Here is an 18,136-nt window from a genome sequence, read left to right as displayed (position 1 = left end):
CATGCCTTTAATCCCAGCACTCGGGAGGCAGAGCCAGGCGGATCTCTGTGAGTTCAAGGCCAGCCTGGACTACCAAGTGAGTCCCAGGAAAGGCGCAAAGCTACACAGAGAAACCCTGTCTCGAAAAACCAAAAAAAAAAAAAAAAAAAAAAAAAGAAGCTATTGAGGAAGACATCCCAACATGAACTGTCATGAACAAGCACACTTATACACACAAGAGTACAGCTGTGGATTCAGGTCGCATGGTGTTTGTGTCTTCTGCAACCTTTTAGGTACAAGCTGTTCTTTAGGACATTTAGGGCTCTGCATAACACTCTGGTTCTCCCCACTGATTCCGCCTTCTCTCTGTCTCTTTGTCTGTGTGTGTGTGTGTGTGTGTGTGTGTGTGTGTGTGTGTGTGTGGTGTGTGTGTGTGTGTGTCCTCCTCCCTCTACTTCTTTCTCCTCTTTTTTGCACTAATTCTATATGATTATTTTGCCCTTCGTTCATATGGTTCTTCCCGTCAGAATATTCTGTTTCCTTCTAACCTGTCTGCATCCTCACTATAGTCTAAGAACCCCTGTTTCTTCCTCCCTAACATTTTATTTGCTCACTGTTCACCCTTCTGAAACACTTAGGATATGCTATGGACTGGTAACCCTTAAGCATATTCTCCAAGAGGCCCACATCTTATACTCCCTTTGTACGCCCTGCAGCAAGTACCTGGTCATATTGTAGCATACCCTGTTTCTGGTATTCTGTTGTCTAAATAGAATTTGAATTAGATATCAATTTTTGTGTTATTATTTATTAAAGGTATCCTGTAATAGTGTAAAATTATACCAGCCCCATATCTTATTCCTCTTAGCTCTTGGTCCTACTGGGGATAGAGAGATACAAAAATTTACGTCTGAGGCAGGAACTCACTTACGAAGGAATAATAGTTTAGTGTTCATGTGCCAGTGTGATCACTTTAGATTAGTGTTCCAGTTTAATCTTTGGTCATGTTAAGGAAAAATACTCCATGATAACCTGTATGATATTAAACAGGTATTAGTTTTTTTTTCTCCATCCAAAATTCAAGAAGTTGATCAAACTTTCAAATAATCATAATGATCATGCTTTCAAATAATGAGCAGAGGCTGGAGAGTTGACTCCATGGTTAGAAGCACTTGCTGCTCTTCCACAGGACCTGATTTGCATTTCCAGGGCTTCAACTGCTGTGGTGACACATACCTTTAATCCCAGCACTTGTCTGGATCTCTGAGTTCAAAGACAGTCAAGGATATGAAGAAAGACCCCATCTTTTAAGTTTTTTTTGTTCTTGTTTTTTTTTAAGAGCTAATGTATTGAAAGCATTTTGTGTTTTTGTGGCATCTGTCGAATAAGTCAGCACTAGGGGTCTGGAAAGGCAATGCTTCAATTCTTGTCCTCTCTTCCCTTACAGCTTCACAGCCTAAGGAGCGCCCTAGGTCTGCAGTCCTTTTGCCTGATGAGGCCACTGCTATACCATTGTTTACTAACAGACGGTCCCAGCAGAGTGTCTCCCTCTCTAAAAGTGTTTCCATACAGAACATCACTGGGTAAGTGGGTTTAAAGAGTCCACAGTTGACATGTGGGTAACACGAACATAATAACCACTTATTTAATAAAAAAGGAAGTATAAATGTACTGTAATTACACTTATATTTATTATACAGACCAGTGTTGTTTATCAGAGAGCTCTGTTGTCAAGCTGGATTGCTTTAGGCATTTGTACATGATCAGCCAGTTTTGGAAGAACCTGAGTCATAGGAAAGATGATTTAATCACTAATATTCTGTTGTAACCACCTATGTCTTAGATATCACACCTTTGTGTTATTAAAATGAACCTGGTTTTGCTTCTTTTTAAGTCTGGTTTCTGTCCTTACCTCTAAAGCCAGTGGTGGTGAATTCTGGGCCATCAATTCCAGTTAGGTTCCTTCTTGCTCATTTGCATTGAGTTCCATTTGTAGCCTCTTCAAATGTTGCTGAGGCCACTGGTTGTTCAGCATTGATAGTCAGGTTATTAGCAAAGGGCTAATTATAAATATAAAGTTATAATGTTTGGGGTAAAATGCTCCCCCGCCCTCCCATTCATCATGTATATGTCATCAAAAATGTAGGACTTAACACCTCTTACATGTCTCCTGACCTAGATTGGACTAAAATTTCTGACTAAGGATGCAAAGTCTGCTTTTGTTTGTGTTTCGTTATCTCTGTATTAGCTAATGTTTTCTCCCCAAGACACACATTTCAGGTATTCTTTGTCTCTATTTCTATGATCTCTATAAATCTTCTTTTCAGAGTTGTGATGTTATCGAAACTCATTGACATTGTGACTGAAATAGTGAGTTTTAAAGAAAATTTGAAGTTTAAAGAACAAAAGAGTAGTGATTATGTAATGTTTTTAAAATAAATTTATCTTATGTGCATGGGTATTTTACCCATATGCATGTCTGTGTCCCATGTGCATGTCTGATGCCTGTGGAGACCAGAAAGGATATTGAATCCCCTGCAACTTGAGTTACAGATGGTTGCGAGCCACCATATGGGTGCTGGAAACCAAACTCGAATCCTCTGAAAGAGTATCCAGTGCTCTTAGCTGCTAAGCCGTCTCTCCAGCTCCTATAACAAATTTTAAGCTTTTTCTATATAATGTACTTATGATGCTGTATACCTTTTTTTAAGCATCAAAAAGTTGGGCTAAGATTGAATTTGCTATAGTAATACTTGTAAACTTCTTTTTTTTTTTTTTTTTTTTTTTTTTGGTTTTTCGAGACAGGATTTCTCTGTGTAGCTTTGCGCCTTTCCTGGGACTCACTTGGTAGCCCAGGCTGGCCTCGAACTCACAGAGATCCGCCTGGCTCTGCCTCCCGAGTGCTGGGATTAAAGGCGTGCGCCACCACCGCCCGGCACTTGTAAACTTCTTAATAATGCTTTGTTTTGCTGTGTACCTGAGTAGTTTGTCTTGAGTCATCATAAAACCTACAGCTGTCATTTAGAGTTTTTAGGGATTCAGTTAAGAATGGGCACCATGGCTTATCAGAATGTATCTGACAATGTGTCCTTCTTTTTGTCTCTAGAGTTGGCAATGATGAGAACATGTCAAATACCTGGAAATTTCTGTCTCATTCAACAGACTCACTGAATAAAATCTGCAAGGTCAATGAGTCAACAGAATCACTTACTGATGAGGGTAAGAGGAAACTCTGGCCTGTGTTACTTAATCTCTGTAAAGATCCAGTGCATCTCCTGTCACACTATTACCAAATAGCAGTGTAGCTGGAAGTTTTCCTGTGTCCTGCCCAGGCTCTGCAGTTGGTCAGGACGAATCTCTCCCACCCGCATCCTGCAGCTGCTTGGGCCCAAATAAACACACAGAGGCTTATATTATTTTCAAACTATATGGCCTAATAGCTCAGGCTTCTCGCCAGCTAGCTCTTACATCTTAAATTAACCTATTTCTATAAATCTATACTTTGCCACGTGGCTTGTGGCTTACCAGTACTTTTACATCTTGGTTCTGGCGGTGGCTAGCAGTGTCTCTTCTGCCTCTCCCTTTCTTTTTCCTGTCTCCTCTTCAGTTTCCCACCTAGCTGTAACATGACTTGCCATAGGCCAAACGGCTTTATTTATCAACCAATCAGAGCAACACATATTCACAGCATACAGAAAGACATCCCACAGCATAGCAGGGCCTGCTTTTTCCCTCCCCTGCCTGGAAAGAGTCTCTAAATTGCCTGTAAAGCATCTCTTGCAGCACCAAGCATTGGCAGTTGCACCTGTCCTGGTGTTGTCTTTCCATTGAAGGAAACATTGATTTTCACATAGGCATACTCTAGTAACAATGCTTTACTTCCTCTGGACTTTGTACACATTCAGTTCTGTGTCTGTACCATTGTTAGCCTACTCAGATAAACATGTGCAGTACGTAAAGACAGCAGGATACTTCAAGCTCCAACTTCACATAGGAATTGTTTCAGTCTTGTTTGGTTTACCTATGTTTATCATTCCTAACCAGACTTGAATATAGAGTCTTTCATTCCTAAACTTGACAGTGATCCTGCCTAATGTTGGGTATGTTCCCCTTGAATATCCTCTACAGTAGGACAGAGCATTTGTCTTATGAGCTCATTTTCACCTAGAGGAAAATCCTCTTGTAGAGGTCAGAAACCCAAGATCCTGAGGTTGCTTCTTTTGTATTTTGAGGAGTAGGTACAGACATGAATGAAGGACAGCTGATGGGAGACTTTGAAAGTGACTCTAAACAGCTGGAAGCAGAGTCCTGGAGCCGCACGGTGGACAGCAAGTTCCTTAAACAGCAGAAGAAAGATGTGGTCAAACGGCAGGAGGTGATTTATGGTGAGATGCTTCGTTTGCTTTGCTTGTTTTTGTTCTGCTGCATCCAGCTGGTACACAAGTGAGGGTTATTGAGAGGTAGAGCTACTGCCCTACCTCTCAGGGAGGGAACTTGAAAAGGAGTTCCAGCATGTTTAAGTGGGTGATTGTTGGGCTGTGAAAAATTAATTTTTGAATATGCAGCGTAAAGGTTTCCATTTAAACCCCTGCGGTATGGAGATGTGATACTGCTTGTGTCCTTCTGTTCATTTTGCCCTGTAGTGTCCCGTTCTGTTCCCTTCATTACATTCAGCAGTTCGTTTATTTGCATGCGTAGTTATACAGCAGTCTATGAAAGAGATGTCTTCTAGAAATGGATTTTAGAAAGGTGAAATGTCAATCAGTTCTAGGGAGCAGGAACACAGTAAATGAAAGGGACTGAATCTGATGAAGACTTTGAAAACCATTTAAGACTGTCGAATTCAGTACACCTATCATCAGGAAAATGGTGTTAGGTCGGTGAAAAAGCAGAGTAAGATGAGACTACTCGAGGGACCCGGCTGTTTGCTCAGTTTTAAAGTTTCAGGTGGGCTCTAAGCTAACCTTACAAGTTTAGCTGTGATCTTTGAAAGACCCTTGATCTCTCTTCTCATAGAGCTGATGCAGACAGAGTTACATCACATCCGCACACTCAAGATCATGAGTGATGTGTACAGCCGGGGGATGATGACAGATCTGCTCTTTGAGCAGCAGATGGTGGAAAAGCTGTTTCCTTGTTTGGATGACCTGATCAGCATCCATAGCCAGTTCTTCCAGAGGATCCTGGAGCGGAAGAAGGAGTCTCTGGTAGACAAAAGTGAAAGGAACTTCCTTGTCAAGAGGATAGGGGATGTGCTTGTCAATCAGGTGAGTGGCGGGAAGGTCTTGGATTCTTCTCGTGCTTTGGGGTGGCAGAGAAGCTTTGTAGTTCTGGATCCCTGCTTGTATGTCTTAGTTCTACTGTTTTTATTTGTAGACTTACCAAATGGAGTTAGTCTAACCTTCGATTCCTTTTCTGTAAAATAAGGAAAGAAGGATTTTTCTTCTTAAAATTTTTTAGAAAATTAGCTGTGTGTGTGTGTGTGTGTGTGTGTGTGTGTGTGTGTGTGTATTGATAAAAACAAACCTGGAGGCAGATATTGGGGTAAATTCTGAAAGATCAGAGAGACAGAACAAGCCACAGCTAACCTCACCTCACCAACTTCTCAACCAATCCTCTTTCCTCAAACTGGAAGCCTCTGAGTCCTCACCCGAATGGATCTCAACTGAAATGCTGCTAAAAGCCTAAAATCTTCAAAACCTAAAAAGCCTCTAGTTCCTGGTCCTCATGCCTTATATACTTTTCTGCTTCCTGCCATCACTTCCTGAGATTAAAGGTGTGTGTCGCCATGCCTGGCTGTTTCCAGTATGGCCTTGAACTCATAGAGATCTGGATGGATCTCTGCCTCCCAAGTGATAGGATTAAAGGTGTGTGTGTCACCATTTTCTGGCCTCTAAGTCTATCTAAGTGGCTGTTCTGTTCTCTGACCCCAGATAATTTTATCAGGGTGCACAATATATTGGGGATGTAATATCACCACATTTCCCCTTTTTTGTCTAAAATAAAATAGTTATAGCTAATATAAGAAAAAGTATATACAATAAGTATATACAATATATACAGTCAAGAATTAGAATAACAGTGTCTAGTCCATTAACATTTGACAGATTCAGACAAAAAAATTTCATTACTTATCCTATTTAAAACAAGTAGTTCCTTTTTAAAAGTAGATTCAATAATGTACCTTTTTATCTTATCATATCCATATTCTCTCTTTTTTCTTTTCTGAGTAGATTCAAAAATCTACCTTTTATCTTATCATTTCTATATCTTCCCTTTTTTTCTTTTCAGAGTAGATTCAATAATCTACCCTTTTCTATATTTTCTGTGTGTGTTTGTATATTAAATTATATAGTCAAGTTTTTCTTTCTCTATGGCCATACAATCATCAGAAACAGTACTGTTTAAGAAATAAAAGAATGTTTGCTAGAAGTCTTGAGCTTTCCCTATGGCTCATCTGAAAAGGATCCCATCTACCTTAAGACTAGCTAAAGCTTAGGCAGCTGACCAATAGGCTATTTGTGAAACACTTTATAAAATGTGTTACTTTTCTTCCACATATGATTTTATTTCAGTCCCATTTCAAAGAAACTCAGCAAAAAAGTATTTTTATATTTTTTAAATATATGTCATGAATAGCTTTTGATGTTTATTTTTGAAGTGTTTTTGAAAAAGGAAATGTTGCTAGTAAACCTTAATAGCAAGAGTATCAGACACATGTGACTAGAGCTTTCCCCTCACCAGATCCCTGGTTCTGTGCAGACACAGAGGCTTAGTTACTGGGCCAGTTGAATGCGAATTGGACTGGGTCTGGGGGCAGTATTCAGGATTAAACCAAGGGCTTCTCATACTTGGTAGGTTAGCACCCTGCCACTGAGCTACATCCTCAGCCTTGTTTTTACATTTATTCTGAGGTTGTCTCAACCTCACAAAGAACTGGGATTACAGGCTTGGCTGAGAAATAGAAATCTTGTCCTTCCCTGGTATCCTTGAGCCCACATCTCTCATTTGATAATTTATCAGTGTATTCACTCATTCTAAAAGGAGTTGCTGTCTATTAAATGCCAGGGGTAAAACTACACACCTGAATATTACATGGAAATATGTAAAAACGGACATGATACAAGTAAATGTATGTTCCATGTGAGACACTTGCATCTGGCAAGAATAGTCCTATAAAATGAACTTAATGTGAGGCCCTACAAATGAAGAACTATCTTCCCCAAGCATCTCTCTTAAGAACATTTTTGGTTTTCCTCTCCTTCTCTCCCACTCCCCTCCCCCTTCAGGACCTGTATTGCATCTTGACTTATATTCTCGTCCGTAGTTTCTTATATTGTACACAACCCCTTAAAGTCTTTGCTGGGATGGAAACTCTATTCCTGTGGCACTCATGTGTTGCTCTGTCTGACACTATTGGGCTCAACCTTTTAGAGCACTTGGTTTGTGGTAGTAGGTCTGCATCTGCATCTTCTGAGAGCTCAGTGTTTAACCTTTTGACAAAGTGCCAAACTGCCAAAGCTGCTGTACGTTTAATCTTTTGGGGAGTGTTTGTTCGAAAGCACTCTTAGTTTTCACAACAAGACTGGAAACTTTCTACAGAATGATACCCTGAATTGTGGTATAACTCCTGTTCTCTTTCCTGGGTAGTTTTCAGGTGAGAATGCAGAGCGCTTAAAGAAGACATATGGCAAGTTCTGTGGACAGCACAACCAGTCTGTCAACTACTTCAAAGACCTCTACACAAAGGATAAGCGTTTCCAAGCCTTTGTGAAGGTACTGACCTGTAACACAGGCGTCCCCATCATGGTCAGGAGCATAAGCAACTCCATTTTGGCCAGAGCCCCCTTCCTCACGTAGTGACTAACAGTTTGTCCACTCCCTTGCAGAAGAAGATGAGCAGTTCGGTTGTAAGAAGGCTTGGAATCCCAGAGTGCATATTACTTGTAACCCAGAGGATCACCAAGTACCCAGTTCTATTCCAAAGGATACTGCAATGTACCAAAGGTGAGTCCCCTTGTAAACTCAGATCCAGATAGCCCTGGAAACCACTGTAGCAGAGCTCTGCCATGCTCCAGCAAACCTATCCGAGTGCCTGTACTTAGCTCAGCGATTTGATGGATTGATTGATTGATTGATTGGGGGGCACAGATTCTCACTTTGGCCCAGGTTGGCCTCAAAGTCACAGCAGTTCTTCTCTTCCCCCCACCCCACCCACCCCCACCCCCGCCAAAGTGCTAAGGTTACAGGTGTGTGACCTTGTAAACATCTTTCCATGGCTGTTTATTCTGTTGCTGTTTTTAGTTTTTTGAGACCATGTTTCACTGTGTGGGCCAGTCTAGTCTCAAACTCATGATCCTTCTGCTCAGCCTCCCAAGTGCTAAGATTATAGGGAAACAAAGCTGAACCCACATGATACACAGTTTTCCTGAGAGGAAGGAAATGGGCCCAGTGGTATAGTCAGCCACTTGGGCTAAGGCAGGGGAGATGCAGAGTTAAGGCCTGCTGGGACTTAGAGCAGATTTGAGTCTGGCCTGGGCAGCCAGTGAGACCTGTATTAAAGCAAAAACTGAGGAGCAGCTGGAGGCACAGCTGAGTGCCACAGTGCTTCCTGGATATGCACACGGCCCTGGGTTCGATTCCTAGAAAAGCAGGCTGAGGGTACAGCTCAGTGCTAGATTACTTCCCAGACAAGTACAAGGCCCTGGATTCAGTTCCTGGAATAGCAGTTTGGAGTGCTACATCACTACAACTAGGGTGGATAGACAGTATCAAGGAGGGACCATATAGTGGTTCTGTTAAAACGGTATGTGCCCTGAGCACTAACTAGTTCAGGCAACACTGGATTTGGTCAGCAGTTCCTGCCTTCTCTTCCTGTAAGTGCTAAAATGGTTACTCTGTCTCATTTCACCAGTATGTAGTGGTTTCTCTCGCCTAGTGTGTCTCCTAGGCAGTTACATTAAAGGTTACGAGGCAATAACATTAAAGAGTAGGTAAAGGTATAACTAAGTAACTTATTACACACCTCTGCTGCTCTCTCCCCCTAAAGCATTGGTTTCTTTTGTTTCGGAGCATATAATTGCATATCATCCATAGCATTGAGAACTTCTGACTTCCTTTTGAATTAAGCTTATGGCAGCAGGAAAGGTAGGCATGTGCTTTGGTGTGTTGGCTCCAGTGTGACAGTGTAACAGCAAGAGAAATGTGATGATGTAGACTCCTTCTCTTTGCTGTGGTGTGCAAGGAGCCGCTCCATGCAGTTGTTTTCTCCCTAGACAATGAAGTGGAGCAGGAAGACCTGACTCAGTCCTTGAGCCTAGTGAAGGATGTGATTGGAGCCGTGGACAGCAAAGTGGCAAGTTATGAGAAGAAAGTCCGTCTCGGTGAGATTTACACGAAGACCGATAGCAAGTCGATCATGAGGATGAAAAGTGGGCAGATGTTCGCCAAGGAGGATCTGAAACGGAAGAAGCTGGTGCGGGATGGGAGTGTGTTTCTGAAGAGTGCAACGGGAAGGCTGAAAGGTAAGACTGCTGCCATGTCTGTGTGCCTGGGCAGATCAGGAAAAACCCAGATTCTGCTGGACGTCACCACCACACTTCTTCCTAGAGAACCATATCCAGACATCACCCAGGGCAACAACCATTTAGTAGTATGTCAAAAAAGACTCGTTTCAGGTGGCTTACCAAGTCCTATGAAATGTGGCAGTAAGGAAGAACAGCAAGTTCAAGTTTTAAAACACAAAGGATCAAATTAGTACATACAGCAGACTGTTGGGGAGGTGCTGAGTGGGATTGGGGTCAGTGGCAGAACTGTCTGAGCCAGGGACTGTGAATCTGTAAGACTGAGAATTTATCACTCCCAAAGACCTTCTGAGACCTTGGAGAAAGGCAAGTCTAGCCTATTCAACTAGATTCATGACTACTTTATGATATTCGTGTCTTTCATTTTTCTCCAAAGCAAAATAGATCGCTAAAGAAAATTTGATCATTTGTTTTATGATTTCTCACCTTTCATCGGTCACCTGCAATAATTTAAGGAAGATAGGTTGTTTTCTTTACTCATCAGTACATCTTACTTTTAGGAACATGCTCAGTTTCATCAAACCTTTACGGGATAGGCATCCGCCTATGTGATCTCTAACTTCCCAGCAGCTGTGGGTATTCCTGCCACAGTGAGCTGAGGATGCGAACAGACCACGGTTCACTGTTGTCCCGATAGCACACTGATATCAGAAGGAAGGTTTCCTTTCCCATCTCAGAAAAGTCATGATGCCATAGGCGTCTGCAGTCAGAGCACTGAGGTGCCCTTAGCATAGCCTTAACATGCTCGCGACAGTGGTACAGCTTAGGACAGCTGCCTCCGGGCAGCTGACTTCAGACTTGCAAGAAGAGGGTACTTCTCCAGTGTGGTGGGTGCTGGAATAAAGAGGAAGGATGAATGGCCATGGAGTTAAGTCTTAGAGGATGAAGAGGAAGGTGTTGCTCGAGGTGGGAAAGCATTGAGTTGGGAGGGCCTGGAACCCGGGGAAAGTTACATCTTCAGGACTCCCATCCCAGACAGACTTAAGAGAGTGATAGGAGATGAGAAAAAACGAGAAACTGCTGGGTCCAGCTGCCAAAGGAGCCCACCACACAGTGAGGAGCTGGCACTTGACGTGCTTGCTGGTGTGGGGCATGGAATAGGCTCACAATGTAAGAGTTTCACATGGAAAAGGGGTGGTTTGTGGTTTGGGGGGTTTTGTTTTTCCAGCACAGCTGGGGGTAGTATAGAGTCCATTGGAAGTGACAAGGGCATTGGAACTCTTGGGGTGTTTCAGAAAGACCCACTAGCCCCTGCACAACAGTGGAGGACATGAAAAAGAAGCACTGGATAATAATTCTTAAAGGGTCGCTCGCCACTGGTCAGCAGTGTTTAAGATACCTTGTGGTGAATCAAAGTGCTCCTGCCTCCCAGGCCTCCCAGGCCTGTGGTGGTCTGAGGGCCCTAGCCCACACCCCTTCCACACCGCCGCTTTGAGGCCACCTTTCAAGCAGGCTGGCAGGTCAGAAATACCTGTCCTTCTCCTGAGGACCTAGATTTGCTAGAACTGCTGTTGCCTGGAGCCAGGACTTTATTCTTTTCTTTTACATGGCAGTTTATTCCCAAAATACAAGCGAATAGGTTCCAGCTGTTGGAATAAAGCTGTGGTCAAACCAATAGCAGAACAATAGACTTCTGCTTGGAAAGCCTGCACTGCGGAGAACGGGCTGGTATTGAGTTATCTTCACACCCCGTGACTCCTGCCAGGAACAGCCAGTCATGTTCGGAACACCCCGTGGTCGGGGTGGGATTGTTTTTCCTCTGATCCATGACACTGATCATCTAAACCTCAGGATCCAACAAAGTTGAAACCTGGGCTTTTAGAACTTATTTTTGGCAGACACCTGAATTATTTTAAAGTAAACATTAAAAAAAAAATAACTTGTCAAAACTAATGGTGGTGCATGGAAAATTACTGTTGTGTAGTGTGAAAATTTAGACCTCTCTTGATTCTGTTTGCTGCGTGGTTTTGTAGGCGATTCTAGTTTGGCAGAGGTTAAAGAAGGCAGGACAGACTACATAAATCAGCCCACTGTTTCCCAAGGAGCCGTAGGCGCTGCTTTCCAGAGGGAGAAAGATGTTAGGGTCAGCCTGGTAGTTGTAACCAGCTGGCTAGGAGATGTGCATCGTCCTTGAGGGAATAAAGGAAAATGTCCTTTTGTATGCCTAGAGGACTAGTCAGATCTTGAGTTGATTAATTTTTAAGTTCCTGGATCCAATTAAAGATGTTGAGTTGTTTGTTTTGTTCCATTTTGGGCATGGCAATGATAGCAGAACCTGGATCTCCTGGAGTCTCAGACACCACTGAACTACGCACCAGACTGTTGGTTTTGTTTTTCATATGTCATAGTTTATATTCTGCAGTTTATACTCAACTTAGTTTGACCATGATAATTCAGACAAAACATGGGTTGTTTTGCCCTACATATTTCTTAAATTAATTTTCTTAGCACATGAAACAATGGATTTCATTATGATATTTTAATACACATACATGGTTGTTTACCCCAGCACCACCTCCTGCTGGTCCCCTTCTTGCCCCTTATAGTCCTTCTTCAGCTTTCATGTCATATATTACAAATAATTAAGTTTAGATCTGCATAAACATGAGATTTTATCTAACCTCCCCCATTACACTCTCTTGTTCTACACGCAGTTTTGTGTTAATGGTGTGGAAGAGGGCTGACTACCAACTGTAGAAGCTGAATTCACTTCTACCTGTGAAGCTAGAGTATGTCTGTGTAAGCAGTCTAGTTTCCTTTCTGCTGCTGGGATTAAAAACACTGACCAAAAGCAGCAGTGAGGAGGAAAGAGTGTACTGGCTCTCACACTTCAGGGCACAGTCCGTCACTGAAGTCCATCAGGAGAGGAACAGTGAACCCCGAAGAACACTGGGTGCTGATTCACTCTCTTTTGTTCATGGGCTCCTGCTTAGATAGCTTTGTTACATAGCCCAGGATCACCTTCCCAGAAAATGGTATCACCCACTGTGGGCTGAAGCCTCCTCCAGCAATTAATGGTCAAAACAGTCCCCCACAGGCCCCTTTGATCTAGGCTGTTCTCTGGTGGAGGCTTTCTTCTCAGACAGCTTTAGGCTATGTCAAAGTTAAAGCTATATGGAATGGGAGGGGAGGGGACGGGAAGAGGTGGGGGACTCCTAATCTTTGCTTTAAAATGCCTCTGTCCTGCTTTTGAGGGGTAACAGGTAAGAGAATCTCAGATATTCAAGACTAGTCACAAACTCAGCTGAGGGTCCACCTGGAACTCCCCCAAGTGCTGGGATTACAGGTGTGCACCACCACACCCGGTTTTATGCAGTGCTGGGAACTGAACCCAGGCATTTATGTGTGTGAGCCCAACAGTCTTGTTCACTGGAGGGTATGGAAAAAGTCTCTGCTTCATCATACTTAGGTGTTGCTATACATCCCTTCTGGGTACTTTTCTGGCTGCTATTTCCCGTTAATATAACGAGAAATTGGGAAAGATACCAAACAGTGGGCTGTGAGTGTAGCTCAGGTGGAGGGCTTACCTAGCATGCATAGAACCCAGGGTTTTGTCTCCAACACTGGAGGGTCGGAGGACTGAAGAATAGTTCATGGAGTATGTTGGTAAAGGTTGCTTGCTACTTAACATTGGTTGATGTTCACCTTTATTCTTAAAAATATTTTATACTTAAAACTTGGCCATACAGACCTGAATTCAGATCTCCACATCCAACATAAAAGCCAGACACAGTGATGCACGCTAGTTGAGAGGAGGGTCACCAAAGCTCACTGACCAGCTAGTCCAGCCAGGCAAGCCCCAGCAGGTTCAGTAAGAGAAACGCTCTTTTCAAGGATCAAGAGGGGGTGGAGAGGTGGCTCAGAGGCTAAGAACACTGGCTGCCCTTCCAGAGGTTCTGAGTTCAATTCCCAGCAACCACACAGTGGCTTACACCCATCTGTAATGAGATCTGGTGCCCTCTTCTGGCCTGCAGGGATGCATGCAGGCAGAACACTATATACATAATAAATAAATCTTTTTAAAAATAGGTAAAGAAAAAAAAATAAGGTAAAGAGAATAATAGAGGAAAATACCCAAGGTCAACTCTGGAAGACTCAAAAGTTCACACACACACACACACACACACACACACACACACACACACACACACACACACACTGCAATACAGGATATATCTTTTCAGGACTGATCACTTAACCTTTTCTGAGGCAAGACTTATGTCAATGTACCTAAAATGCCTCTAGGATGAAAAGCAATTATTTGCTTTGCTGGTAACTTTGTATATGTTTGAATCCTCTGTTCTGTAGATCAAGTAATGTCCCTCAAAACATCCGAGGAAGGTGAAGCTAAAAGTTACACATTGAAGATAGAATAAAATACCTCTGAAAGTCCAGTGACCAGCTGAGTCCTGTGGAATCACAGAGCCATAGCGGGGCGGGTGTGATCTCAGACACGGCTGCTGTGCATTGCTGAGTCAGTTTTGTGAACAGCTCTCTCCTTCTCTTTCCCTTTTCTACTTTGCAGAGGTTCAAGCAGTTCTCCTCACTGACATTTTAGTTTTCCTTCAAGAAAAAGACCAGAAATACGTATTTGCATCATTGGTAAGCTGAACTGTTATTCTCTTCTGTTTGAAATAAGTCCTATTCATATCAGCTAGGCTGGGTGTGAAGTCTAACCAGCTAGCATTGTTATGTCTGTCATCTTACCACTGAAAACCACTTGACTCACAGAAGATTCCTCGAAATAATTTCTTACATCCCCTTGTGGTATTTTTTGTTCTTACTCCGTCCCACCGCAAAATTATCTTTATGTTCCTTCATAATCCTTTTGAATGCCCTGGACACTTTGATGATTTGATCGCAATAGATGTCCTCTTCTGGGATGTGTCTCCCAGATTCATCACGCAGAATACATAGATAGAGTTTAAATGACCATGATCCGCTAATCTCCAGTGTGGAAGTCTCTTGTTCAAATTTGGGTAGAATGATAAAATAAATGCTTATCTGAAAGCTTGCGGGGGGGGGGGGGGGGGGGGGGGGGGGGTATTTGGAAAAGGATTAAATTGATTTTATTTTGTTTTTTAATCCAGATGGATTTAAAACTGTCTGAGCTTACCTTAGGTTGGAGTTGTCTTCAAGAGTGAGTATCCTGCATGCATGTCTTTCTTACGCTTGCCTCTCTCCTCTGTCCAGGACCATAAGTCAACTGTAATCTCCTTAAAGAAGCTGATTGTAAGAGAAGTGGCGCATGAGGAGAAAGGTCTGTTCCTCATCAGTATGGGGGTGAAAGATCCAGAGATGGTGGAGGTCCACGCCAGCTCCAGAGAGGAGCGGAATAGCTGGATTCACAGCATTCAGGATACAATCAACTCCCTGTAAGTGAGACGCCAGGGCCTGCCCTTTCCCCTCTCCCCGTGCCTCTGTGTGACTTCGTGTACACAGGTCTGTGACCATCTAGCTGACAGCTTAGGCATTTTGTCTGTTTGTTTCATCTTACTTTCTTTTGGTTATGTTAGGAACAGAGATGAAGATGAAGGGATTCCTAGTGAGAATGAAGAAGAAAAGAAATTGTTGGATACCAAAGCCCGGGAGCTAAAAGGTAAGATGTTGGAAATGGTCTGAGATCTTTATCTGCAGTCTGGTGGATCTTTATCTGCAGTCTGGTGGAGCTGGAGAGATGGCTCAGCAGTCAGGAGCACTGGTTCCTCTTCCAGAGGTTCTGGTTCTGTCCCAGGTACCCGTCTATAACTCCAATTTCAGAGGATATGGTGCCCTATTCTGGCCTCTGTGGGCACTAGGCATGCATGTGATGCACAGACATACATGCAGGCCCTATACAAATAAAATAAATACTATAAATATATATAAATATAAAATAAATGAATAGCCAGCTCTAGGGACTATGGATTCTCTGATCTTGGTGTTTGTCCTTGGACAGTGGTGACTTTGTTTATGGCTCCTCATGGAGAGTTTGCCGTATTTCATAGTCATGTCTAAGGTGAAGACGAGAAAGAGATTCTCCAGCCGGTCTCTTCTGCTCTTTGCGGTCCTGGCCGCCTCTGTTGTTATATTCACAGATGAGCTGGGGGTGGTTCAGAGAGGGCGGCTGCTGTGCTTGCAGCCCTGCTTAGGGAGGACCCACTGCTTCGCGGAGTCTCGTCTGCCCCCCATTACACTTGAATCCCCCAAAGGCCAAACATCCCAGGGCCAAGTGTTTGTATGCTTAAGGACTGAGCCAGATTTTCTTAGCCCTATCTTTTCTTGTTTTGTTTTCTGTTTGTTGTGAGACAAGACCTTGCTCGGTCATCCTGGCAGGCCTTGAGTTCTGGATCCTCTGGCCTCAGCTCTAGAGTTCTGGGACTACACTCCCTCTCATTCAACACTAGAGCCTGGGAGTCTTCTTGTCTTCACTATATGCTAGTTGAATTTTCTGAAAACTGCTTTGGGTAGAAATAAGGCCATGAGTTAAACGAATACAGTACCCATAGAGCTTAGTCCTGAAAACTGCAAAGTGGCACAATTCTGTTGCACTGAAGGATGGGAGAGGAGAAAAAGATAGCTAAGTTTACACCCACATCTTATCAAACTAGTATATCAACTTAGTAGCCTGTGATTACGATGACAGGGATAAAATCTTCCTTAACATTTGTTATGCAGTTGGCTAAAAGTACTACTGGGTACTAGGGTTGTAGTGATTTCTAAAATATATCCCTTGGGTGCTCACACTCAAAGGGTATATAAATGAGTGACAAGCCATAGTTTGGTCTGGTGGGCCATATAAAATATGTTGGGTCTGTTCATTCTGCCTCTAAGTCTCACAGAAGTTGTTGCATAAATTACGTCTGAAAAAAATTATCTTGCTTCTTAAGATAGTTATGTGAGAAAGAATTTAATTTGTCTGCCAAGGAGTGGCAGATCCGCAGGGTCAGGACTAAGTGACAGGAGCCAAAAGCTTGCAGGTCTTTCATTCTGCAAAGGAAACAGGGAAATCACACACACACACACACACACACACACACACACAATTTATTTATATTTTGTGGGCATTGGTGTGTCTATGTGAGGGTATCGGATCCCTTGGAAAGGGAGTTACAGACAGGTGTGAGCTGCAATATGGGTTCTGGGCATTGAGCCCGAGTCCTCTGGAAAAGCAAGTGCTCTTAACCACCAAGCCATCTCTCCAGTCCTGGGAATGCTATACTTTCAATGTAATTTTTTTTCAAGTTTTGGATCCTTGTAGGAGAATTGCTTGAGGAAGTAGCGATGCCACTGGAAATGGACCACTTGGGAGATCCTTAGAATAGGTTGGTGAGAGATGAGTGGGAAAGTGGACAGTTGAAGAAATGAGGTTATTAATCAAAATGCTACTTCCAGTCTCAATCAGAGAAGCTGGTCTGCAAAGAACAGTGGCGAATGTAGAGACACATGGCTGTTCAAGATGCTGAGAATAAGTTAATGACAACCGAGTCCTCAGCCCTAAGCAAGGCATTTATACCACTCCCTCTGAGGTCTGGGAACATGGTGGAAGAAGAAGTGGAAAGAAAGGGCATCAGGATAGGGAGAAAGGCTGTGAGTGCTGTCTTCTGGGCATAGCATGATGCTTACAGTCCGGACTTCACAGCAGCTATGGGCCCACAGCGGGCCCATCCAGAGTCTGTCAGGGACAGCTCGGGGCTTTCCCCGCTCCCTGCTGATGGGTCTGGGAAGAAGGGCAATGTAGCCTGAAGTCCCCGTGGAGGAGTTCATTCGGCTCCAATGGATGTCACACAGATGAACCTGGTTAAACTCAGTGAGTCTCAAAAAAACCAAACAACAAAGTCATGGATGTAGGAAAACTACTGGAACTGGATACTAAGGGTAGAAAAGAAACTAGGGACAAAGAATATGCTTTATACATGTTTGAAGTCGTCAAAGAACAAACTTAAAAAAACAGACAGACAAAAACTAGTCAGCTGAGGGCGGGAGATGGGACAGAGTGAGAAGGAGAATCCACCGGTTTTCCGAGCTGGATAACCGGGAGATAAAGACTGCTGACTAAGGAAGAGACTGTAAACTGAAGGTGATCAGCTGGAAAAGATTGCCTTCTGACGTCACGAGAGCACCCTCTTGGTTGAGATAGTCACCTGATAGTTGACTCGGGTCTGATGGTCAGGAAATAAAGTAGGTTTTGGGGGTGCTTGCTGGGGATCACCAGCATACAAGAGGCAGCTGACAATGCGTGGGAGCCCCAGGAGCAAAGTGGATAAAATATACAGGACAGGCCAGCTGTGCCATTCCATTGCGGATGGAGGACCCGTAGGATGCCCCGTGGGAGACTCTGATGTCCTCAGTGCGGCACGGGTAGGAGATTGTTTCAGAAAGGGGGTAATTGTCCTTGCAGGAAAAGACCTCAAAATAACTCTTAACTCTTTGGATTCTGTAATTAAGGAAGTTGCAGAAAGGAGCGAAAGCCACAGTGTGATGAAGAGAAATAGACAGGAGAGGAGCAGAAACAAAGCACAGATTAGTTAGGCAAGAAATGCTGGCATTCTCAGAAAAGAACCCAGGGCAGTTTCAGAGTGTGGAAGCCTGAT

At 43.3% G+C, this 18,136-nt stretch overlaps 1 protein-coding gene across 9 annotated transcripts in view; it reads left to right on the top strand.

Annotated features, from left to right (window-relative positions):
• Akap13 (A-kinase anchoring protein 13) overlaps positions 1-18,136 on the top strand; it is a 301,501-nt gene that overhangs the window by 267,289 nt on the left and 16,076 nt on the right. For 7 of the 9 annotated variants that reach the window (XM_052761654.1, XM_052761652.1, XM_052761653.1 and 4 more), the window contains 10 exons: positions 1,427-1,562; positions 3,086-3,198; positions 4,212-4,364; positions 4,996-5,246; positions 7,630-7,755; positions 7,869-7,986; positions 9,255-9,503; positions 14,089-14,165; positions 14,757-14,938; positions 15,080-15,162. In XM_052761654.1, coding sequence (XP_052617614.1) covers positions 1,427-1,562; positions 3,086-3,198; positions 4,212-4,364; positions 4,996-5,246; positions 7,630-7,755; positions 7,869-7,986; positions 9,255-9,503; positions 14,089-14,165; positions 14,757-14,938; positions 15,080-15,162 — 1,488 coding nt within the window. The remainder of the gene's footprint in view (positions 1-1,426; positions 1,563-3,085; positions 3,199-4,211; positions 4,365-4,995; positions 5,247-7,629; positions 7,756-7,868; positions 7,987-9,254; positions 9,504-14,088; positions 14,166-14,756; positions 14,939-15,079; positions 15,163-18,136) is intronic. The other 2 variants (XM_052761651.1, XM_052761648.1) reach the window with 2 other exon arrangements.

This window comes from Peromyscus californicus, unplaced genomic scaffold (genome assembly GCF_007827085.1).
Source record: "Peromyscus californicus insignis strain IS unplaced genomic scaffold, ASM782708v3 Scaffold_4__1_contigs__length_199733344, whole genome shotgun sequence".
NCBI lineage: Eukaryota > Metazoa > Chordata > Mammalia > Rodentia > Cricetidae > Peromyscus > Peromyscus californicus.
This window is presented reverse-complemented; position numbering and strand designations above follow the sequence as displayed.